Genomic DNA, 24,804 nt, shown 5'->3' with positions numbered 1-24,804 from the left:
GTCTAACTTTAACAACTTGTAGGTCGAGCAAGAGGTGTTATTAATATGGACTAAATAGCCAGAAAAAAGAACGAACTGTGTTACACTTTTCGGTTCGTGTTGGTTCTGATTTTGCTCAAGTTTACAGATTATATGGCTGTTGCATAAATTGCCTTCTCCTCTGTTCCCAACCGATCATGAGTTCCATGCATGCATAGCATCTGATGGTCTGTGTAGCTTATTAATTAATCAAAATTGCGTGGAAGAGTTCAAAGTAAATTTTATAAATGCTTGCAGTGTCAATGTTTGACAATCGAACAATCCGCCTCTGGCAAGAATGTTTTGACCTAGATTTTCGACCAGAAGGTTCAAGGGTTGCCTCTTCCTCCCACCCTAATGGTTGATAATATTGTTTGTGTTACCTGATAACGTTAAGTGACCGATCCTCCTGAAACAGAGGGCTTACCAGAATCATATTAATAGATAATTATATACTGTGGCATTGAGAATTCAGATAGAACACATTTTAATGTTGGATTATGTTCCGATAGTTGTGTACAAAATTATGCCAGATCTGATATACAAATCGGAAATGTAGTGATCGTGTTTCTCTTAACGGCCTCTGCATTCGAATGAAATATCAAATGTGAAAGGTTTTGTGATACGGAATCTTAAATGTTTGTGGATTGATCCGCCAGTCTCCGAGCTGTCTCTGCAAATAGTGGAAGAAAGTTGATTGTACGTTTAAGAAAAGTAGTGGTAGATCACATGAATACGACTAAACCTGGGCACACTGATAACTGAAACAGTAAAGGTGATTAGGTGAAAGTGATACTTGTGGTTGGTTTTAGCATTTTGTTCATGTCCTTCTCGTTCTGACATCAAGAGAGGCCGGTTGCTGTTTCGTTCTCTAATACAAACTGGTTTAGTTGATTGGGACTCAGAAGAGGAGCCCGGTTGCTGTTTCGTTCTAATACAAGCTGGTATAGCCTACTTGCAAACCAGCGATCAACCTGGTATTTCTTTTGTGCATTTTGTGTTCACATCTATGAGGGCGTCTGGATATGATAGGCGGAAATGTGAATCGGAACCCGATTGAGGGGTATGGCAATGGATATCCCAATTAAGAGGCATTTCATATGACACCAACACATGGACTTGAGGTGTTTATTTCCGTTAACCAGACTCATTGGTCATAAATAAAACGCCTCATATGTATTATGAAACCGTATTCAATCATTTAATGGTCGGTTATAAAATGTATATTACGAAACGAGTTCATCTTGCTAAATCTGTAGTCCGCAGACTGGGCATGACATGAATAATAATTGAGTTTTCAGGCATTTGCATACCGGTGAACTAGATCGGTCCCGGACTGACGCAACCAGGTCCTTTGATATGGACAACACCTATATTTAAAATCGCGCGTTCCCTGTAAATAGTAAGTACCATGACAACATTAGTGACAGTTATAATGAAATTGAGCCCATATATTAAGGAAGAAAACAAAGATGAAAATAGTATTATATACAGTGAAAGTGATCAGATCTATAATAATACACGACAATTTCCATTGCTTGTGCCACATTCATATGGGCACAGCTGTTTTAGCTCATATTTCCCACCCAATTTGGTGTCGCAAGGGACTGTTTAATTTGCATGCCTGGTTTTATTAGTCGACCACCAGTTTCGGGTTTATAATTCCAACAGGATTAAAGGAGAAGTGACTTACAAATTTATTATTAAGATTCTAATTCATAAGAGCAACTCCAATATTTTTTGAATTCCAATAGTATTTCGTATTCCCTTGTTTTAAAGGAATGCCGAGGCAGTAGCGATCAAGGAGGCACTGAGTTGGATCATGAATTTGGCATGGTCGGACATTAGCATAAAGTCTGATTGCCTTGTTGTAGTGCAAGCAGTAAGGAGCAAGACGCCTCTGCGCTCTCACTTTGGGGAGATCATTGAAGAATGTCGTAGACACATTCGCCAGTTAAACAATGTTCAATTGCATTTTATTAAACGATCTGCAAATATGGCTGCCCATGAGCTTGCTAGGGCTTCATATAGTCATCCTGATCGTAGTTTTGATAGGAATTTTATTCCTATTAAGATGCATGATTGTATTGTGGTTGATTTAAGGAGTTAATAAAACTTCCGCATTTTCGTCAAAAAAAAAAGGAATAACATTACGGGAGCACAAATATTTTCTTTTATTCCTTAAAATTTACTATAATTTAGCAGCAAGTAATCTCAAATGCTCTGATACTACCAAAACATGTTTGATTTTTGCAGCCATTTAGCTATTTTCGAGTGTAGAAGAGTTTTTGGACGAAAGATAAAAAATTACATTTCTAAAGTGTAGAATTAATACGAAGTTGCACCTTCAACCTCTTGTTACTAGAGAAGTAGGTACGTCCAATGTCCGTGTCCGCTATAATAAAATGTTCACGGTATGAAAATGGTGTTCGGTTTTGAGACACCAGTTATACATGGTGTGTATTTGTTGTTGTATCAACATCCGCAGAATCCAATGAAACATTGGTATATAATTTAGAGTAAAAAACATTCATGGTAACTTATTCCTCTAAATCGATTAAGTTTCTCATGTTTCTCAGGTGTCATTTTTCTTGTGAATCTAGGCACTGATGAATAAGCCTATATTGATTGTAAACCAAGCTGCACAAACTACAAATATAATAAAATATTCAAAATTAAATTGTTTTAGCAGGAGATTCAAATGGAAAAGAAAACTTAACAGAGAGTCAGAGACATTAATACTCTTCCCCTTCTTCCTCTTCACCTTCAACTGCCTCAGCACCAACTTCCTCATAATCTTTCTCCAGTGCAGCTAAGTCCTCGCGAGCCTCTGAGAACTCGCCTTCTTCCATCCCCTCCCCTACGTACCAATGCACAAAGGCACGTTTGGCGTACATTAGATCAAACTTATGATCAATCCTTGAAAATACTTCTGCAACACTTGTGGAGTTTGATATCATACAAACAGCCCTCTGGACCTTAGCCAAGTCCCCACCGGGAACAACTGTTGGCGCTTGATAATTTATTCCACACTTGAATCCAGTTGGACACCAGTCCACAAACTGAATGGTTCTCTTTGTTTTGATAGTGGCCACTGCTGCATTCACATCCTTTGGCACCACGTCCCCCCGATACATCAAACAGCATGCCATGTACTTGCCATGTCTAGGGTCACATTTAGCCATCATCGAGGCGGGCTCAAATGCACTATTTGTGATTTCTGGTACTGAAAGCTGCTCATGGTATGCTTTTTCTGCAGAGATCACTGGGGCATAAGAAGATAGCATGAAATGAATTCGTGGGTAAGGGACTAAGTTGGTTTGGAATTCAGTAATATCCACATTAAGTGCACCATCAAACCGAAGAGAAGCTGTCAAGGACGAAATCACCTGCAAAAGATCACATCATATAAGTTGGACATAGCACAAGGTGAAAATACTTCCGTTCTCTAATTGATCTTGAGTACGTACCTGTGACACAAGCCTATTGAGATTGGTGTAAGTCGGTCTTTCAATACCCAAGGATCTGCGACAAATGTCATAAATGGCTTCATTGTCAAGAAGCACTGCAACATCAGTATGCTCAAGAAGGGAATGAGTGGAAAGCACACTATTGTAAGGCTCAACAACAGAAGTCGAAACTTGAGGGGATGGATAGACGGTGAAGCCGAGTTTTGATTTCTTTCCATAGTCAACCGAAAGCCTCTCAAGAAGCAGAGAGCCAAGGCCTGAGCCGGTTCCCCCTCCAACAGCATGAAAAACCAAGAATCCTTGCAATCCGGTGCAATTGTCTGCAAGCTTCCTCACACGATCAAGGCAGACATCCACTATCTCTCTCCCAACTGAAACCAAAAATCAATCAACTATCTTACTTTGATCATCAAGTCACACATGCATATTTCTCGCAGTAGATATAAGCAAATAATCAAGATCCTGCCATTGGCCTAAAAAATTACGGTTCCACTAATGCAAATTACCACAAGGAAAATGCTAGGTACCAGAAAGTGTTCCCAAATTTTTTTTTCCGAATTTAGTTGACAACGTATGATTAGTTCAACTCACACTTATAATAATGGACCCCCTATATGCACATCAATCACCCCATTAAAATTAGCGATTTGTCTGTCAGGAAAAAAATTGGGAACAGAATTTGGGATACGTAGCACTACTCTTACCATAAAGCCTAAACTTATTAGCACGAAAACTATGTCCACAAATCATATTATCAATCTTCTAAAAAAAATTAAACTGCATGAGATTTAATCATTCATCGGAAATATGAACTTACTGGTGTAGTGTCCACGAGCAAAGTTATTAGCAGCATCTTCCTTGCCGCTGATAAGCTGTTCGGGATGGAACAACTGGCGATAGGCGCCGGTACGAACCTCATCGATGACAGTAGGTTCAAGATCAACAAACACCGCTCGAGGTACGTGTTTGCCAGACCCTGTTTCACTGAAAAACGTGTTGAACGCATCGTTTTCTTTCCCTACACTCTGATCGCTCGCCATTTGTCCATCAGCCTGTACAAATTAATCAAACAGCTGACATTCACTAGTAATCAAACCAAATGTACACGGTATATCCCGTTTTAAGCAGGGTCTGGGGAGCGTAAGATAGAGTAATGAAAATGATACCTCAATGCCATGTTCAAGGCAGTAAAGTTCCCAACAGGCGTTTCCTACTTGAATTCCAGCTTGACCAATGTGGATCGACAGGCACTCCCTCATTTTTCACTATCTGTTTAGTAAAAAGTGCAAGCAAAGATGTAATAAAAAATAGAGATTGTGATGGAAAAAATGCATGGATGGTGGGACAGTTATGGATACGTGGTTGAGATGCAACAAAGTAACTACTCAGTCCCCGCTTCATTAGGAAGATGACTGAATTCTTTACTGGATCGGCCTGCCTCTTGTGGAAGCTTGTTAGGCCTGCAAATCTGTTTAACATTTCGGCCCACAAGCTCAACTTATTTCACATAGAGTTTGTGGTCTATGCAACCTTCAACATTTCCTCATTTATTTCTGCAGACTGGATTCCCACTGTAAAATATTTACCTGTTATTATTTTTCTTACGGGCACGAAAACATCTGCTTCTTATAGATAGTGTTTCTTTTACGGAACGTGAAAATAGGAGTATTTCTTATGAGATAATCTATTTTTTGATTGACAAATACAACCTTTTTGATATTTATGGGTAGGTTTTGCGTATGTGTGTAAAAATATTAAACAAATATTTATATACATTATTATTTAAAATATTCTTTTCTTGATAGGTATTTTAATATACAGTGGAACTCCTCTAAATTAGTACTAGTATCTAAAATCATAATTTCTTTATTGAGATAAAAAGTTCCACTCACAAATAGGTGGTCACTGTTAATATAAAATTATGTTTTGAATTGTTCTTATTAGTACATGTACCTTAATATTATTAGTTGAGATAATTCATATTCCCAATCTGAAGTCTCGGATGATATTTGTGAAAATAATATATTAGAAAAACCTTTCGTTAATCCCCCATCTCACATAGCGACAAGTTCCCTCTTCGCAGATTAATCTGGCGACTTCCAAAATTAAGGAAATAAACTGAATTACGTGTGACGAGCAAAACCATCTGAGGTGCAGTTGTTCACAAGAACAAACGTCAAACGGTACTCCATTTGTTATGAAATATTTAATATTTAATTGAAATTTTGTGAATGTCAACGAAATAAAATTAAAACAAATATCTAATAGTTTGACCCAGACAATCAAATATGGACTCGACTTCTGCAAAATCCGATTGAACGTAGTTTGCGTGCTGGTATTTAACTCGTATATTCTAATTTCTCTGAACAGAGACCGGATGCAGAGCATGTGCTATCTAAAGTGTCATCCCCAGAAAAATAACTTAAAAAGAGTGTCACGAAATTGTTTCAAAAAAAAAGTGTCACGAAAAATTGCTTAAATAAAGTGTTACCACAGAATCCAGATAGCAAAACAGTTTCCCAGAAATTCCAGAATATATGACTTTCGTGTTAATTGTTATTACCTTCTTTCCATTTTTTATAAATGATACTTATATTTTAGTTGATATTTTTAAGTTGTTTAATCATACATGGTGTTTTGCCGGACTTAAAAGTCCAGCTTCTGCACTTTTTTGTACCATCTGTAAAAGCAAGCACGCAGCACTGTAGCTAAGAATGTTAACTTTTATTTTAGGACTTTTATTTTTTTTCAAACACTTTAATCATTTATAAACCTTAAAGCATCTCCAAGATATAATCACTTTCATCACTTGTAGCTTTAAGTATTTTCAACAATTTAAAACGCTTAATTAAAAGTAGTTTACAGAAAGTGTATAAAAAATTATCAATGCCACATTTTTTTGTTTAAAAATTTAGCCAGCCTATTCGTATTCATTTTTTTTGTCGATTTACTAGAGAATTGTAACAAAATTTCATATGATACGTATTATTAATATAATATATTTTTTTCATAACAATAACATATTATTTATAAAATATAATTAAGGAATATTGTTCATGGTGCACTCGTAAAATTGGTTTTTCCCGACAGTATCACCACATTTTTGCCTTTATATCTCTAATAATCCTGTACTTATATTTTACCACATATAATACCCTCATGTTATGTAAAATTTTAATAGAATTGATTTGAAATTGTAAAATAAATTTTATATTTGAAATCTTTGTAAAAAAAATACATGAATCATACGAATTATAGTCAAACTGAATGAGATATAAAATTATAAATTATCAAATTCAGTTTTGAAATTTAAATATATCTCACTCAATTTAATTAACTATTCACAAAAACTATTTATCCAAAAGCTATTCAGATTTAATAAATAATTTCTTATCATATTCTATGTGTTACTATTAAATAATTAATTATTTAATTCTCATTATATAAAACAAGAAACTTCTGCGTTATTACCCCATCGTGTAAATGTATTAATTACCCGCTTAGAACCCCGCGTTATTGCAGAAAATCCCCATAAAAAAATCACACAGTCAAACACAATCAGACAACAATCTCTCCACCGAACCGTTACACAGTCCACAGAGATTTAGGCCCCAACCCCACACAACTCCAAGTATATATAAAACACACACATTACACACATAATCTCTTGAAACATCAATGGAGCTTCAAACAGGCTTCCCTCTCCTCCTCCAACAATTCAAATCCTTATTCTACAAGAACTTTCTTTTATCATGGCGCAGCAAACGAGCCACATTTCTCCAGCTCTTCTCTTCCTTCTTCTTCATCTTCCTCATCTACGCTATCCAAGAGGCTATTCAAGCCAGTTTCGATTCTTCTACCAATTATGATGACGTGTTTGATCCCAAAGCGGTGAGCTGGTATCCGATTCCGCCGTGTGAAGATAAATTTTTCGTCAAGTTACCGTGTTATGACTTCGTGTGGAGTGGGAATGACAATGATCGTATACGATCGATTGTTAGTCGGATCATGATTAATAATCCCGGTCGCGCCATTCCTCCTAATAAGGTACTGTCTCGGTGCTAACATAATAGATACGGTGTATTTTTAATCTCGATAAATTAATAATAACATTGACGACTTGTTAACGGTTTATTTTTACTCTCGATAAATTAATTGATAAATTAATATATTGCAGGGGTGTGGGGCTTTTTTTTTTTTTTTTTAATTTATAAAGGTTTAACAGTAATTGATGATTTTGTGATATATCTGGATTAGTTTTTGATTGAGGAGTTTCTGTTATTGGTGTGAATAAGTTTGTGTCGTTTGGATTGTTGGAGATTGATCATGATGAATAACCTTTTTGTCATCTTGATTAGAGTAAAATTATGATGGTTGGGTCGGGTCGGTGAGAGGGAACAAAATTGGGTGAGAATGGGGGCGCGTTTTGTTAATTTTTCGAGTAATTATATTGAATTCTTGTTTGGTTGTGCCAATTTAAAATAGAGGAGAAGCTTACAATTTGGGAATAAATGATCTGGGAATAAATGATCGTTCCAATCTCATCATTGATTTTTTTGACGTCCAGTATAAGCCATGGAAACTATTAGTAGCTTTTTTGCGGTAACAATCAGTTTACCTGGTATGTTCTGTAGTCACAATAAATCAAGAAATATAGGCTACGGGAAGGCCTGATTGACTAAATTGTAGAATAAACTTACCTTTGTTTTTTCTTTTTTGCAGGTTTTATCATTTAGAAATACCAGTGATGTGGATGAGTGGCTTTTGAGTAATCCTATGCACTGCCCAGGTGCTCTGCATTTTGTGGAGAGAAATGCTACTGTAATAAGTTATGGCATACAGACTAATTCAACACCGGCTGCCAAGAGAGGGAACTATGAAGATCCGACACTGAAATTTCAGATACCACTTCAATTAGCTGCAGAGCGTGAAATAGCTAGATCGTTGTTAAAGGGTATAAATATGATTACATATCTGTGGTTCTGTGTTCTCTTGATTTTAGTCAATTCATTTTGGTGTTAGTTCTTCCCGCAAGAAGATAACTCACTGTGTATCGGGCTTTGCATAAATACAGATCCTGACTTCAGCTGGATGGTTAGTCTTAAGGAATTTGCACACCCCGCTATTGATAATTTTTCTGCTGTGGCTTCCATTGGACCAACCTTTTTCCTAGCAATTGCCATGTTTGGTTTTGTGTTTCAAATTACTTCATTGATCACCGAAAAAGAACTTAAACTTCTACAGGTATGGTCTGGCTATCTTTCTGGTCTTAAGAAGAAATGCATGTATGGCATGTGTGGCTATTCTTATGTTTTCCTTTTCTCATTTTCTTAACAGGCATTGACAATGATGGGTCTATACGACACTGCATACTGGTTATCATGGTTTTGGTCCGAGGGTATCATTGCAGCCTTGTCATCTCTATTCACGGTTCTCTTCGGGATGATGTTCCAGTTCGACTTTTTTTTGAACAACAACTTTGCAGTTCTTTACCTCTTGTTCTTTCTTTTCCAATTAAACATGGTAGTTTTTTCCTTCAAATCAAATTTTCCTGCGAATTATCTACCAAAATAAACATTTGTGCATGTTAATATATATATAGTTGTATGGTTCCAATGCCAGATTGGGTTTGCATTCATGATATCAGCTTTCATTACCAAGTCATCTTCATCAACAACTGTGGGGTTTTCTGTTTTTATCATTGGGTTTCTTACTCAGGCAAGTTCCTCCTGAGTCATGGCTTGATTTTAACATGAAATGCTGGTCCAAACATCACAAAATACTCCCTTCTTTTGCAGATTGTAACAGCATTTGGATTTCCTTACGCAACTAGATTCTCCAATACCTACCGGATCATTTGGGCATTTTTCCCACCTAATCTTCTTGCTGAAGGTCTTCAGTTACTTGCTAGAGCAACTTCCACTCCGGGGGATCCTGGAATCAGCTGGAGCGGAAGAACAAGATGTGTCGCAGATGATGACGATGATACAGAATGTTTGATCTCAATCGTATGTTCCTAATTACATCTTATAATCATTTCTTTTATTCTTTTCTCCCTTTCTCTTAATGTGTTTCTTGTATGTATGTGTGTAAACTGGGGAACGTCCTTGTAATTTAATTATTTTTTCATTGTTCTTCTTGTCCTTGACAGAATGATATATATAAATGGCTCATATTCACTTGTGCTTTGTGGTTTCTTCTGGCTATTTACTTCGACAACATAATCCCAAAATCTGGCGTTAGAAAATCAGTGTTTTACTTTTTGAACCCTGGGTACTGGACAGGAAGAGGTGAAAACAAATTGCGAGGTATTAAAACTGAAAATAGAATTTTATCTGCCCTTTAGTTCTCGTGATTATTGTTTATTAACCTTTTGTCCATTTATTTAGAGGGTGGTCTCTGTAGTTGCAATAGCTCTGTTCCTCTGCCAGAGCACGAGGCTCCAGATGATGAGGATGTACTTAATGAGGAAAACATTGTAAAACGGCAAGCAACAGATGGTTTGCTTGATCCATCTATTGCAGTTCAGATACGTGGCCTTGTAAAGACATACCCTGGAACAACCAAGATCGGTTGCTGTAAATGCAAGAGAAATTCATCTTACCATGCACTCAAGGTTTACATTTACTTCTTACATATCTTCAGTGTTGAGTGAGAAGGATATTCATGGATTAGAAATTGCTCCTAAGCAGCATTCCCATTAGTTTTTCTACATGGGTATAGTTGTCACTTGTCAGCCACCGTGCACATTTACTATCCATATTCCATACTCATTCTCCCAAGTACCGCAAGCGTACCTGCTCAGCTTGTTGTACATTTTTTTTGTGTTTTTCTTTGGTACAATAAATGTTAGATGATCACTCCTACAAATACAATCAAAAGAAAAATGGAAGTTCATCTGTTTCTGCGGCATTACATATAGAGAATTTGAATAGTCTAGTAACCTGTTTTAAACAATTTTCCTTGTGAAATTAATAGTTACTGGTGGTGCATTGGTGGGTAAAGCAAGAAAATAATTGTTAACATTCAAGAACCTATTCTTTGCAGAACTTTTTCAGCTGTTACATTCGTTGATCATATCATATGCCTACTAGAACTTGCTTGAAATAATTTGATATGCATATATAACAACCCTATGATTTGGACTTTACCATCAGGGTTTATGGGTGAACTTTGCTAAGGACCAACTATTTTGTCTTCTTGGACCTAATGGAGCTGGAAAAACGACGGCGATCAATTGCTTGACTGGAATTACGCCTGTCACCAGTGGAGATGGTAAATATCTTTCAAATGTACAATTTCCTCAGTTGCAACTGATCTTTACACTTGTGATGTATGATATTCTTTGAACAGCACTTATATATGGTAATTCCATTCGGAACTCTGTTGGCATGTCAAATATCCAAAAAATGATAGGAGTCTGTCCCCAGGTGACTCTTTGATTTTACCTTTTCTCATTTATAGAAGCTTATTGTCAATTAGCTCAATAATACATTTTTCATATCAGACTAATATGTCTCCACATTTTACAGTTCGATATTCTTTGGGATGCGCTGTCTGGTCAAGAACATCTCTACCTCTTTGCAAGTATTAAGGGTCTGCCATCGGCTTCGCTTAAGATGGTCTGCACAATGTTTAATATCCTAATGAAATAAAATATGTTAATTGTAAAATATGGAAGACCCCCGGGTCAACTGTCATATTGGTTATATAAATTTTGTTACTATTACATAGGTGGTGCAGCAATCACTGGAAGAGGTTAGACTTACTGAGGCGGCTAAAGTGAGAGCAGGTAGCTATAGTGGAGGAATGAAACGCCGTCTTAGTGTTGCAATAGCACTAATTGGTCAACCAAAACTAGTCATCTTGGACGAGCCAGTAAGTAGTATATCAGAACCCTTGTTCCTCATCGTCATTCATGTATATTGTTAGGTAATGGGATTTTCGCCTTGCAGACCACCGGTATGGATCCAATAACTCGACGGCATGTGTGGGACATTATTGAGAACGCAAAAAAAGGACGAGCAATTGTCTTAACTACACATTCGATGGAGGAAGCTGATATATTAAGTGACCGTATAGGAATCATGGCCAAGGGTAGGCTCCGATGTATTGGGACGTCGATCAGGTTGAAGTCACGGTTTGGAACTGGTTTTATTGCTAATGTTAGCTTCTCAGAAACCAACCAAGGAACTTCAACAGGACCCGATACTTCTACAACTATGTTTCACGAGGCAGTGAAACAGTTCTTTAGTCATGTAAGTAGAAAATTATGCTAACTGAAAAAACAGTAACACAATGATGTTAGAGATATTAGAACTGCTTATATATCCATGAGTGGCCTGAGGTAAATTATATCGTTGTTCCATTTGTATTATAAAATATAGATGTACTGCTTGTGAAAGTGTCTTTTTTGAGGTAATATTAGTACCACATAAATATACTTGCCTTTAACTTGCTGATTTCATTGGCAGAATCTGAATGTGAAACCGAAAGAAGAGAACAAGTCCTTTCTGACCTTTGTGATCCCCCATGACAAGGAGAAGCTATTGACAGTAAGTACCTCCCTTAATTGCATTTGCAAATCTCCATTTTTTTTTCTTGGTTTTACTGAAATAAATTAATAGGTGAAATTGCTTTATTAATTATTAGCATATATAGTCACAAGATTGAAATGTTGTGTAAATTTAAAAAATCATGCTTGAATCAAAACAGTAATGCCCGAGCAGCTAGTTTACAGTTGTAAGCAAATCTACATGAGTGATGTACTTCAAAATATTATATCAGTCTTCTTTAACTTCGATGGTTGCACCTTCTTTTGCTGAAATTGGCTTACATAAGGATCTTTTTGGTGAATCCAAACAAATGTTTTGTACAAGTACATACTTGATTGCAATTATCACTATCGAGTTTCATGTAATTTCTTACTTTTGTCCTTTTTCTGCTAATTATTCCTGTCAGAATTTCTTTGCGGAGCTTGAAGATAGGAAGAGTGAATTTGGTATTGCTGACTTGCAACTTGGGCTTACAACGCTAGAAGAAGTTTTCTTGAACATTGCAAAGCAGGCAGAGCTGGAAAGTGCTGCAGCTGAGGGAAGGTTCACCACTTTATCCTTACCTTCAGGAACTTCAGTACAAGTAAGGGAACTGGTTAATTGATCCGCATTATATCATACTTTTTCCATAGAACTATTAACCATGTCTTAAATAATGTATAGAAACTACCATTATGACTTTTCTCAATTTTGATTTCAAATCTGATGTTTATTCAGATACCAATAGGAGCTAGATTTATTGGGATACCAGGAACAGAGTCAGCAGAAAATCCTAGAGGTGTCATGGTAGAAGTATATTGGGAGCAAGATGATTCCGGAAGCCTTTGTATCTCTGGAAACTCACCAGAAACTCCTGTACCGCAGCATGTTAATGCTGAACCAATGGCTCCTTCCAGAGCCAGTACAAATAGAGTCTTCTTAGGACGAGAAGGACCGGTTTATGGAAATGTGATTCATCCTATGGAAATTGGCACTTCAAATCCTTAGTGATAAGTTTGGTAGTCCAAATTACAAGAGTGCCAAGAATAGTGAATATCGTAGATCTATATGGATTATGGAGCATTGAGAATGAGGATGGGGAGTTATATAAGTAAAAAGAAGGAAGAAAAATATAGTGAATGTATACTAGAAACTTAATACAACAATGATACTCTTCTGTAGTAAAATTTTGGATATAGTTTTACCTGGCTCGAGCCGGACTGTCTGGGAAATTATCTGGAGTATAATGCAGTCTTACAATATATCGTGACAATTGAAGCCACTTGGTGGAACAGTGTAACAAACGATGACAATCCTAGACATTTTCTGGCATTGATCACTCCTTGTTAAAACTCCAAGTCGGAGTAATGTCATGAGTATTCCTAGTGATGCATTGCTAGCTCACATTTTTGGTAATGTCACGAGTAATGTCACCTACAAAATTGGTGCACTCTGTTCTTAACAGCTGTTTTCAGCAAGATATTACCCTTCATCAAGTTTGGCACGAGGCTTCTTTCCATCTACTCACACTTGCACAAATGCGGGAAGAGTAATGCTAGAGCATTCAAAATATATTCCAAACTTCTTCTCAATGGCGCATGTCAGATTCTAATTGGTGTGTTCTATCATTTTTCACTGTTTTCTTCTGCTACACTCATTTTATATATTAAATATTAGTTGGCCCACCACTTTACCAACACTATACTTACTTTATATATTAAATATTAATTAGTTTCACCAATTCATCCACTTTTCTAATTTTTCTTCACTAAATCACTACATTTTTTCCTTAACCTTGTGTCATTTCTCATACGTATACAAATCCACGGACGGGGGAGTAGTTAGTAAAGCAGAATCATTCATCTTACAAATTTTATTTTACTTAAAGATGGACCCAGTGATGTTTGGCTTGTGGAATAAGTTCTTTTAATCTCTTTTGTTCTTCCAAGTAAAGTGATGAAAGCTTAAACAAAGAAGGTGCCCCTTAATCAAATGCTTCTGGCCCGGCCAGCTTTGCATTCATCGGTGGTTTAGTTGCAACTATAACGTATCATTGCAGATCCTGAAAGTAACTAAATTATTTAATAGTGGACAGCAGAGCCATTACTATACTTGCTTGTAGATTAATTATGTGTTGCTCTTATCGTCTTTTCTCTGCGGTGGTCACCATGGTGAACTACTTTTCTTAAATTATTATTTAAAAATTTGGTATTTTTTTCTTAACTAGAATAGATGACTTTCTGACTTTTAGTTTTTTGTCCAAATTCCTGTTGGTAGTGGATGTTTGGATTCTTTGTGCCGGAATTGGGTTTGTACATTTCCTATGGCTGCTTAGTGACATGCATGATTCGACCTCGGTGTTTAAATTATTATTGTCCTGTTCGGAAGTTAGAAGTTCGGAGTGAAATTAGAGTTTTGAGGTGTTTTAGGGGTTTGACCAAGATAATCCGCTAATATTAGTATTTGGTAGTTAGCGGATTGAAATAGAGGTTTTGATCCAAAAAGCTAATTTTGAAAAAGCTATTTTGAGGAGTTTTTTGGATTAACGGTTTTGGTTTGTGTCACAAAAAACTAATCAATCAGCTATTTACCAAACAGTTTTACGAGAAACAGCTAATTCAATCCGTTAGTTAAAACATCTATTTTAATCAGTTAGTCAAAACATCTAATTCAATCCGGTAACCGCTAATTTCCAAATAGGAGGCATGTGGCACACAGGACTTCAGCCTTTTTCACATCAAGTTCATGCAAAAAAGCAATCTTATTTGAAGCTAAAGTGGGTGTTTGGCGGGGCTTTTAAGCCCCGCTTTTGGACTTTTAAGTTGGAAGCACTTATTCGTATCGTTTGTGTAAAAAGTCGAGAAGCACTTAAAAAAAGCTACGATTCCTAGCTTTTGTTTCATGACTTCTACTTTTTTGCCAAACACTTTAATCACTTATAAGTCTTAACTAACTTCTAACTTCTACTTCACTTTTTTATTTTAAGCAAGAAGCACTTATTTTAAGCTCAGCCAAACGGCCCCAAAGTATACTCATCTGTCCCCTTACATTCTTATTTTTCTTAGATCAAATTAGACCCGCAATCTAAATTTGAGTATTTGAACTGTGTTGAAAAGAGAGGGTGGTTAGCAAAAAAGCAATACTCAATTAATCAAAATTCCAATTAAAATTTTATTCCTTTTATATCACTTATTGTAACTGTGCTTAATTTTTTGTACATGATATCCATTTACAATTCTATAATAACACGTCCAGGGAGGTATATTTGATATGAGTTTATAAAAATTGGATTCAACAATCTTGAATATATGTAATATGGGGTTAAATGAATTTATTAACAATTCGGAGATATTCGAAATTCAGAAATATTTGATTAACTTTTGAATTATAATTCGCTTTATTTGTTATCAATATTAAATTAGGGATCGTTTGATCAGGGTTTTTCGAGATCAAATAAGAATTGAATAATACATTTTTTTAATAACTAGTCTGTTAATTTACTAGTAAAATTTTATATCATAACTCTTATAAAATTTATCGTAAATTTATTTAAATATCTACTTTTTATTGACTTTTAGATTAATCATAATAAAATCAAATCAAATACAAGACGATTTTTGATCTATGTTATAAAATAAATTCTGCTATTGTAGAAAAAATAATCTAACGGGGGTGTATTCGATTGGGATTTTAATGGATTGTTTTTAGTCTATGAATTTTAATGGATTGTATGGGATTTTGATTTTGTGCGGATTCTTGATAAAATGTCGCAGAGTTGATGGGATTTAGGTACAATGCTTCAAAATCCCATTGATTTTGATGGGATTTCAAAAAACTTAAAATATACTGAAGAATGCCACAAAATCCATCATTTTATGAAATGAAAAAAAATCCATCAGCATTTGAATACCATCAGATTTTAATGGATTTTAAACAATCCCAATTGAATACCATCGGATTTTAAAGCATAATTTAAAATCCCAATTGAATACCACCAGATTTTGTAGCATAATTTAAAATCCCAATTGAATACCTCAAAATTTTAATGGATTTCAAACAATCCCAATCGAATACCCTCGGATTTCATGAATGCAAAAAAATGCTTTAAAATCCCAATCCAATACCCCCTCAAGATGGGGCAAAAACCCTATCTGTTTCGATTCATATAAACACACCTGAAAGGAGTAAGCTTAATAAAAAGAGTTGTTAAACAAGATAAGTATCTCCTCTACTCAGCGAGTCAGCGTCAGATGACTCAGATTGTGTGTGTTTATTTATAGGCTTTATCGGCCCGTGTAGCCGTCTATTCACGACTTCAATTAAAGCAGACAGTCCCCACTGACGCCGCATATTCAACAATCTCCACGTTTATTATTTACGGAGCCTCCTGAACGTTACAGGCCTCTTATATATGTGATTGTGTAATTGCAGCTTGAATCTGATAGGAGATATAAGGAGTCATGGCGCAGCAGTGTATATTAGTGACAGGGGGCGCGGGGTATATAGGAAGCCACACCATTCTGCAGCTATTACTTGGTGGTTATAAAGCTGTTGTGATTGATAATCTTGATAATTCCTCTGAATTGTCTATTAAACGTGTTCAAGTTCTTGCTGGTGAATTTGGCACTAATCTCTCTTTTCACCAGGTCCTCTCTCTCTCTCTCTCTCGCTCTCCCTTGCCCTCTCCCTCTCCCTCCTCTCCCTCCCTCCCTCCCTCCCTCTCTCTCTCTCTCTCTCTCTCTCTCTCTCCCTCCCTTCCTCCCTCCCTCTCTCTCCCTCTCTCTCCCTCTCTCTTGTGGATTCTGTTACTCGTGTTTGTATGATACAGCTAGCTTGTTGGATTGTTAATTGGTACTGAGATTAGAGAGGATTGAATTTGTTCACTTTTAGGGGAAATGATTAATTTCGGGAACAAGTGTAACTATTACTAATATCTTGGAATGTTTTGGTATTCTAGGGCTACTTTTTTTATACTGTTGAGCTATTTGTAGAACTGCTTAATTTAGTAAATTATGTCAACTATATGGGGACTTGATGCTCTCTTCTTTTAAATTGTGAGATGGAGTTGGAAATATGTTGTAGCTCATTTTAATGCCCCAGCCCACAACTTGTCCTTGTTACGGCCTCAAACTTACTGAACCTCACTGACATGGGTCATGGGATGTTACACTCGTTCTGTTAGGTTCTTTTGTAAATAGTAAATAGTTTCATGGTTTGTTTATGAGAAGTTATGAATGAAGCTTTTACCTTATAAATTCTAACTCACATGTTGGCCTTACCCCTCAATCAACAGGATCAATCCCAAATCATGTAGTGGAAACAATAAATGAACAGAGCAAGTAACAACTGCTTGTAGGGCTTGTTTGCAACAGTGAGTGTAGATTAACCAAATTGAAATTCATATAATCTACCTGCCTGACCTTAAAATTCATATGGTGTCCTACAAGTGTTTTTTAAGTTAAGTAGGTCTGATATCAAACTAAAAGGAGTGCTGTTAACAACTACTTTGATTAAGTTTAGTGAAAAATGCTTTTTACTGCTCTCATTGGGCAGACCAGAGGTGGGACTTTTATGATATTCCTTCATAAGCTTGGGTATTAATATATTCTACATATCATAACAGTAGCTTTGTACAGCATATTAATTTCATATATGACATAGTCACATAGCCAACACTGCAGTTAGTGTTTGCTCATTTTGATAATGAGTATGCACTTTCTTGCTGAAAAGTATATTTGGAATTGCTATGATCTGATCCCATACTGTCCGTTTAAATTCTTGCTTTAAGAGCTTGAGGTTTCTTGTTAACATCAGCTATCTCTCGGTGATTAATAAGTGCTAAAAGGTAAAATTACAAATTTGACCTTAAAGTATATCTCATATTTATATAAAATGGAGCGGTTGTTAGGTAATTTGGTTGATATTTAATTCTTCCCTCAACTGTTGCTAAAGTTTGTTTCATTTCATGTCACCTGGGTTGACTTGTTCGGTCTTTCACAAATTCATTATCTTTTACGAAGACTCCTCCATCTACTCTTACTCTACTCCTATCTGTCAGTTAGGTGCTTGCATATTGCGCACATCTGCTGTAAGTCTGTTGTAATGGAGTTGTGTGGTTGTTGCACCTGGTGCCAGGTTGAATGCACAAAATTCCAGATTGCCATTAAGTATCGGATCAATCTTGTTGCTGAACTTTTACTCTACTGCTATGATTGTTTTAGGTTGATTAATCAAAAACTTGATTTCTTCCTACTCTATTTCTGTTGGAGGCATGCCAAGAATTTCATATTCTGTTGAGCCATCAGCTTCAGGTACAACACCAGGTTCTTGTTGCAGAAGGTTGAGTTTCTCACGTAAAGATTGAATCTCTTGGTCCTTTTTTCTAACAGAACTTCTCGTATCTCATAACTGCAATGTTGGTTCAGAAAAAGTTTTTATTTTTCTTCTTATCAATCAAGCTCTTCTTCACTTCCTTATAGTTCCTGAGAATTGCTGTGTTTTCCACCTGTAGATTCCTTTCTTTATCTTCCAATCCATTCAAGGGCATCTGCTGCCAGTTCAGCTCATCTTTAAATTCTTGAAGTTCTTTTGTTCTGTGTCAGGAGGTCTCCCTGTAATTTCTGGATTGACAGCCCCCCTGGAGACTGGACTTGCTTCAGATTAACTATAGGATTGTGGCCCTCCTTTTGGATTTTCGATTGCTCATTCAATCAGAGTCCGTTTATTATTATTTTCTTTTTCTTCCATTGTTGAACTGCTAATAATACCCTTAGACTTGTCCCCTTTACCAGTTTTTTTTAAACTAGAAGTGATGTTTTATCTGGTAGTGATCCTAGCGGGTTAGCCTTTTAATTTGATCAGAATTTAGAGACGGACTTTGTTTAAACGGTCCGAGGTTCATTTTTTGGGTGGAGCATGTGTTGATGGGGTTGTACTGTTCCTGAGAACTAGAGTGAGATTCTGAATTAAGGCAATTAATTCCTAGGTGAATCACTATGATCCTTGTAACGGTGCCAAAAGAGTACGGGAATAAACTATTGTGCCATCTGGGCTTTTCAAGGATAATTAGTTCTTTATTCTTGTACAGACCTAAAAAGTCAGTTTAGTTTGTAAAGATCTGAAGTGGTTTTATAATTGTAACAAGATCAAATAAAAAGATTTTATAATAGTAGATTTCAGTAAAGTTAATTATATGCGTTTTACTGGTTTGGGTTATTAATCAAGAGTATAGATAGATTATTACTCTATACTTTGGGTTTAATATATAGGAAGTAATAAAAAGATTAAATTTATATGGGTGAAATAATTATAATTGTAATTGTAAATAATGTGAATATGCTATGGTTATAGCTATAATTAAAATTAAGATCATTAGTGTAGTGGTAAGATTCTAATGAATCTATGCTTGATGGACTAATATTAAAAATAATAAAAAGATAAATTTAAACGGGTGAAACGATTATACTACTATATTGTATAGATGTGCGCGCGCGCGCGTGTGTGTATAGTTTGTTATCATGTTAGAATTCTAATAAGATACAATAAAATCATATAATATAAATTAGAAATAATAAAAATTTTGTAGTTACCAAAAATTGGTACTTTGGTACTTCTGCTTTTCATTGGAAGGGGTTTTTGGATAGTAATATAGAATATAGATTCATGCTGCAAGTGATAGAATTACTTTTGTAGTTTTTTTTACACTATGATTTCTCCATTAGTGATGAACTCAATCAAGTATGCAGTAATGTAAATCTTGAATATCTCTTATATATTTTTATTATTTGACGATTTGCTTTTTAACAACCTTGGTATGACTGCAGATAGATCTCCGGAATAAGCCTGAACTTGAAAAGCTTTTTGCTTCAAGAAAGTAAGCTTTCTGCCAATATGCTAAATTGTAATATATCCTTTCCATGTATTATATAATTGGGTATATACATTTAACTTGTGTATTAAACCTGTTGCATAAAGCCAACACATTGTATCAGTAACTTTAACGTACTAAAGTTTGTTGATCCCATTTTTAATTGAAGTAGCTAAACTTAAATAGCTCTAGAGCACAGGTGAAGAAACAAAATTTCCTTGTCACTTTCTGATGAAAGTATCTTTTTATGTACAATAGTGACATAATGTACTCTTGGTGTTTGTTTAGAAATAGAGGAAGAATAGAATTAAATCATCTACTGGAGCAGGATAGATTTCTTTTGATTTCATATTTTTGAAAGAAATTATTCTCATTTGGATAATAAAGATGAGGTCATCGTGTCCGCGAGGACTGTAATACTACTAACTACTTTTTATATGGATTGCACCGGATGTAGTTGTCCTCCACCCCTAATGTTGTTCGAGTATTTGTAACTTTTAAAGTTTTTTATTCAGCTGTTAACTTTATGAAATATATATTTTTGGATATATCATGAGTCATAGTTTCATACTATCTTGATTTAAATTTAGCTTATTACTTGGTTGTATTACCTTTTTTCTTCGAGTCTTTTCACCATTTTTGTCATGATTGATGTTTATATATCGCCTTGCCTGTCTAGTTCTGGATTAACGATTTATTCTCTGAATTTAATATCGAATTTGCTAATCTTATGTAAAATTTAAGTTTGGAGATGATCTATTATACAAAAAAAAGAAGAAAAGGTCCGGGAAAGTAGTGATTGACAGTATAATGTTAGATGTTGACTTACACTTGGAAATATGGAATCGCATGTTTTGTTCGAGGTTTGAAGCTTCTAGTCCACTGCCTTTTACCTTATAGTGTTGGTTACATGTAAGTAAATTTTGTTAGAATGAGAAATTGGGTTTCCATCTTTTAAGGCCATACTGTATTCTGACTTGTTGAGCACCTTTTTTACCACAAAATATTTTCTAAATGTGTTAATGGAAATGTTTACACTTACCGTACTTGAAAATTATTTGATGTGGTTGCCTTTCAATCCATCCAATTTTTATATTTAAGTCTTCTCATTTCTTCTGGCTACTTTGCAGGTTTGATGCTGTTATCCATTTTGCTGGATTAAAAGCAGTTGGTGAAAGTGTGCAAAAACCATTGCTGTACTATGACAATAACATCAGTGGTACAGTTACTCTGTTGGAAGTCATGGCTGCTCATGACTGCAAGAGGGTATCTCACTTGTACCCGATCTTAAATTATGTACAAATAAATATATAAAAAGATGCTAATGAATAAAAAAATATTACCATTTTTTCGCTTTCCTGTATTCTGGGTTTGAGTTTGGACTTTTTACCCTTCAAGACAGTTTATATACTTCTGGGATGTGCTCATATGCTGCAAATTCTTGATTTTCCCATGTATACTCTCTCCATGCTAAATAGATTCCTACTTGATACTTGCTTTCAGGTTTTCGTGCATTCATGCTAATGTATTTAACTTTGCTCTTGCGTCTACCTTAAATTGAAAATTAAATTAGTTAATAGATGTCGTATGTTAAATATTCGTGTATATCACCTCATTCTGAAGGCTTTAACTATATCTTTCCTTTTTAGTTCATGTGAATTAGAGGCCCTGTTTGGGTAACTTGCTTAATGTGATAAGTGCACGGTTTAAATTGTCTTTTTAGGTAATTTTAGATTATAGGTGACTTTTGAGTTATTAAAAATATTAATAAAAATAATTTTGATAGGGTATTCATTTGAATGATGAAATTGATTTTTATTTAAAATCATAAAAATAAAATAAACTGTTCAAAAAAGTACATCCTACCAACTTCGGATTTTAAGTCAATTTCTGGCTTATTCTTAACTTTAAGTCAGCTTCCAACTTTTTAGACAGACAAACATTCTTCAGCTTAAAGTCAAATATGAAGTTAAAGCCGAAAGGTTTAAGCCTTCCCAAACAGGCTCTTAGAAGTTTTCAATATAATTATATACCTATTATTAATATAATGATTTTTTTCTTACTTCGTGCAACTGTGCAAGTATTATTGTTTAAAGTTTTGACTTTCATTGTTCATTCATGCTAGTTTCATGAATTTGTTCTGGTTCTATGGATATAAATTGTGCAATTCAAAATGATATATCTTTCCCCAGTCTTCAAGATATTGATTTAGTTGATGGGCTAATGCTGCTTTCAACTTTTCAGCTTGTGTTTTCGTCTTCAGCTACAGTTTATGGTTGGCCAAAGGAGGTGCCGTGCACAGAGGAGTTTCCACTCTCTGCAACAAACCCATATGGGCGAACCAAGGTATAGTTTGGTTATGTATAATGTTCTTGTCAGTGCAGAACCTTAATATACTTGATAGTAGGTTATTGGTGTGGTTACATTCTTCTGTTCTCAGGCCTTGCCATACATGATACATCTATGAAACTATTGAATTTTGCTTCAATACTTGATGCCCAACTTTGGAACACTTATCTGACACCCCTTTTTATTTTTGTCTGTTCAGCTCTTTATTGAAGAAATATGCCGTGATATATACCGATCAGATTCGGAATGGAAAATTATATTGCTCCGATACTTCAATCCGGTTGGTGCACATTCTAGTGGTTATATTGGCGAAGATCCTCGTGGAGTACCAAACAACCTTATGCCCTTTGTGCAACAAGTAGCAGTTGGGAGGAGACCTGCATTAACTGTTTACGGAAAGGACTATTCAACAAAAGATGGTACAGGGGTATGTCTTCTTATCTTTTGTCTTGGGCTAAGCTCAGTTATAATATTGAGGACCTTAATACTATTCTTTAATAAATTAGCTTTGCCCCATTAAGCTTCAACTCATTTCCTGTAAACAATGTCCATATATATGTAAATTTCAATATAATTTTATCAAATATATGCATGGCATACATTCTATTCAGTAGAAGTGCCATTGTGGACATGGTACTTGCTTCACCCTTGCTATTGTTAAGGCTCCTGGTAATTTAGTATTATCTTCCTATGTATGTTACAGTCTGCTTCCGCTACAAAAAAACCAAAACACACACACACACACACACACACATAATAAACAAACTTTGATCGTTTCCACTTCCCAGGTACGTGATTATATTCATGTTATGGATTTAGCCGATGGTCATATTGCTGCCTTGAGGAAGTTATCTGATTCTTCTATAGGTAAGTTTAGAATTCTATTTTGTGGTTTTAAACTTTAGATCAGTCTGCTGGTTTTGAATATTATATTTAATATCTGTAGTTTGTGCGTTGTATCAAACCTGTCAGTTGTGTGACACTAATACCAGAAACCTAACGAGTAACGCTAAATGCTCCGAAGAAGTGATTAATATCTTTGAAAGATACTTCAACTTTTAAAGCAGATTGGATATGCTCTTACGGCCATTTCTCACTTTTCTCATTAAAGCGATTTTAGTTATATTCCCTCAAGTCCTTGAGACATTTTTTTAAATATATTTCAAAATATCCATTTGTTTCTCTTGAATCTGTTAGATTCATATCTTTTAGTTTTTCTTCCTTTGTTTTGTATTCCAACTGTAGGTTGTGAAGTGTACAACTTAGGAACCGGAAAAGGAACATCAGTTTTGGAAATGGTTGCGGCATTTGAGAAGGCATCAGGAATGGTACTAAGCTAAAAATGAGTTTTATAGACTTAATTTCTGTTCTTGGCGTCAACCTCTCTCCCTTTTTACTAAGAAATTTTCAGCATGCAAATGATGAGCTGCTATGTAATTATGTTCTCCTACTTGTATATAGGAAATTCCTCTGGTAATGGCTGACCGCCGCCCTGGAGATGCTGAGATTGTGTATGGATCAACTGCTAAAGCAGAGAAAGAATTAAACTGGAAGTGAGTGTCTTGCTTCTTGGACTGGAGGCTGTCTTGTCATGTGGAAAAGAATTTACATTTTTATATAATTATAATTGGTTCACTGTGGTTATCATCATTATATAATTATATCCTTTCAGTATCTGGTAACAAAATGATTCATGTGGAAAAGAAGTTATATGTTGTTGTTTAATTCCATTATATAATAATTATAATTGGTTCACTGTGGTTATCATCATCTTGAATTGTAACTGATGGTGGTCATTGGTGCAGGGCAAAATTCGACATCGATGACATGTGCAGAGATCAGTGGAACTGGGCCAGCAAGAATCCATACGGCTATGAGCCTCCAGAGCCTGATACAGAGCCTGATACTTGTCCAGAACCTGTTACTTGACTGGGGGTGGTTCTACTGGATATATTATGTACCTGTTGAGTATTGCCCTCATCGATGTTAGAGACATTCACCATCGCAGGGAGAAGTTTATCTACAGTTAATTGTCTGATTTTAAAATAAATGTAATAGAAGTACAAGAAAATTTCTTCTTTTACCAGACTTAAAGGATTTGTTATGTGTTTTTAAAGCATCCTGGCTTGGCAGTTCGTTCTGGAAGTTGCAACCTTATTTTCTTGTTTGAGGCCTGGAGGTATTCCATTCCTAATCTTGAAATAGTGCATTTCACTGTGACGGGAAAGAACCTGAAGTCTGAATTGAATGGTAATGGTTCAAGGAGTATGAGATATGTACAGTATTGAAGAGTAGAAATGCTAACCAAGAATGAGACTGAGGAACGCAACTAAAACATAAAGATAAGGGGGACGACATGAAGTAGTAAACATAAGCCTGTTCTAATTTCTAGTCAATATACTCCAACTAGATTAGTCTCTGGCATTCGCGAGTTGAAATTATATTTATTTTATAAAATATTAAAATAAAGAATTTTAATTAAAAATTGTAAATAATGTTATTTAACTTTTGAATATTCATAATTATATTTAATTAAAATAAATAGAAAAATATTCATGTAAATAAA

The 24,804-nt window shown here is 35.3% G+C and overlaps 3 protein-coding genes and 1 long non-coding RNA gene across 5 annotated transcripts; 3 read left to right on the top strand and 1 right to left on the bottom strand.

Moving 5' to 3' along the window:
• Window positions 1-2,626: 2,626 nt before the first annotated feature.
• Window positions 2,627-4,861, bottom strand: LOC108226449 (tubulin alpha chain). The gene is made up of 4 exons (XM_064078931.1): window positions 4,655-4,861; window positions 4,306-4,540; window positions 3,489-3,859; window positions 2,627-3,407 (listed from the first exon to the last, which is right to left on the bottom strand). Exons 1-4 carry the CDS (start codon window positions 4,745-4,747, stop codon window positions 2,754-2,756), a joined length of 1,353 nt encoding a protein of 450 aa, XP_063935001.1. The 5' UTR covers window positions 4,748-4,861; the 3' UTR covers window positions 2,627-2,753.
• A 2,191-nt stretch (window positions 4,862-7,052) lies between these two features.
• LOC108228124 (ABC transporter A family member 2) lies at window positions 7,053-13,361 on the top strand. Of its 2 annotated transcripts, none has more exons than XM_017403610.2 (16): window positions 7,053-7,535; window positions 8,211-8,442; window positions 8,563-8,732; window positions 8,826-9,011; window positions 9,111-9,206; window positions 9,287-9,496; window positions 9,640-9,796; window positions 9,878-10,104; window positions 10,646-10,763; window positions 10,842-10,918; window positions 11,021-11,110; window positions 11,223-11,366; window positions 11,444-11,746; window positions 11,963-12,043; window positions 12,450-12,626; window positions 12,761-13,361. In XM_017403610.2, exons 1-16 carry the CDS (start codon window positions 7,167-7,169, stop codon window positions 13,028-13,030), a joined length of 2,907 nt encoding a protein of 968 aa, XP_017259099.1. In that variant the 5' UTR covers window positions 7,053-7,166; the 3' UTR covers window positions 13,031-13,361. The 2 variants fall into 2 exon arrangements, with proteins under 2 accessions (XP_017259099.1, XP_063935844.1); XM_064079774.1 differs by lacking the exon at window positions 7,053-7,535 and adding an exon at window positions 7,983-8,109 and having other exon boundaries at window positions 12,761-13,254.
• Window positions 13,362-16,162: 2,801 nt separating this feature from the next.
• LOC108227695 (UDP-glucose 4-epimerase GEPI48) lies at window positions 16,163-24,357 on the top strand. The gene is made up of 9 exons (XM_017402986.2): window positions 16,163-16,668; window positions 19,846-19,895; window positions 21,020-21,155; window positions 22,134-22,235; window positions 22,438-22,665; window positions 23,027-23,105; window positions 23,484-23,566; window positions 23,700-23,791; window positions 24,044-24,357. The coding sequence occupies exons 1-9, from the start codon at window positions 16,483-16,485 to the stop codon at window positions 24,165-24,167; spliced, it is 1,080 nt and encodes a 359-aa protein (XP_017258475.1). The 5' UTR covers window positions 16,163-16,482; the 3' UTR covers window positions 24,168-24,357.
• LOC135147067 (uncharacterized) lies at window positions 16,675-18,922 on the top strand. The gene is made up of 2 exons (XR_010284473.1): window positions 16,675-18,157; window positions 18,244-18,922. It is a non-coding gene; the product is annotated as an uncharacterized LOC135147067 (long non-coding RNA).
• Window positions 24,358-24,804: the final 447 nt, after the last annotated feature.

This window comes from Daucus carota, chromosome 6, assembly GCF_001625215.2.
Source record: "Daucus carota subsp. sativus chromosome 6, DH1 v3.0, whole genome shotgun sequence".
In the NCBI taxonomy this organism is placed as follows: domain Eukaryota; kingdom Viridiplantae; phylum Streptophyta; class Magnoliopsida; order Apiales; family Apiaceae; genus Daucus; species Daucus carota.
The sequence above is the reverse complement of the archived record's forward strand: the minus strand, read 5'-3'. Positions and strand labels throughout refer to the sequence as shown.

Bases quoted from the DNA above. Each gene is read 5' to 3' on its own strand.
- LOC108227695 (XM_017402986.2), top strand. From the start codon at position 16,483: ATGGCGCAGCAGTGTATATTAGTGACAGGGGGCGCGGGGTATATAGGA. The intron at 22,666-23,026 runs GTATGTCTTCTT...TCCACTTCCCAG, and splicing joins CAACAAAAGATGGTACAGGG to GTACGTGATTATATTCATGT. The intron at 23,106-23,483 runs GTAAGTTTAGAA...TTCCAACTGTAG, and splicing joins GTTATCTGATTCTTCTATAG to GTTGTGAAGTGTACAACTTA.
- LOC108226449 (XM_064078931.1), bottom strand. From the start codon at position 4,747: ATGAGGGAGTGCCTGTCGATCCACATTGGTCAAGCTGGAATTCAAGTA. The intron at 4,541-4,654 runs GTATCATTTTCA...TAATTTGTACAG, and splicing joins GCCTTGAACATGGCATTGAG to GCTGATGGACAAATGGCGAG. The intron at 3,860-4,305 runs GTAAGTTCATAT...TTTTGGTTTCAG, and splicing joins TGCTCGTGGACACTACACCA to TTGGGAGAGAGATAGTGGAT.
- LOC108228124 (XM_017403610.2), top strand. From the start codon at position 7,167: ATGGAGCTTCAAACAGGCTTCCCTCTCCTCCTCCAACAATTCAAATCC. The intron at 7,536-8,210 runs GTACTGTCTCGG...TCTTTTTTGCAG, and splicing joins GCGCCATTCCTCCTAATAAG to GTTTTATCATTTAGAAATAC. The intron at 12,627-12,760 runs GTAAGGGAACTG...ATGTTTATTCAG, and splicing joins CTTCAGGAACTTCAGTACAA to ATACCAATAGGAGCTAGATT.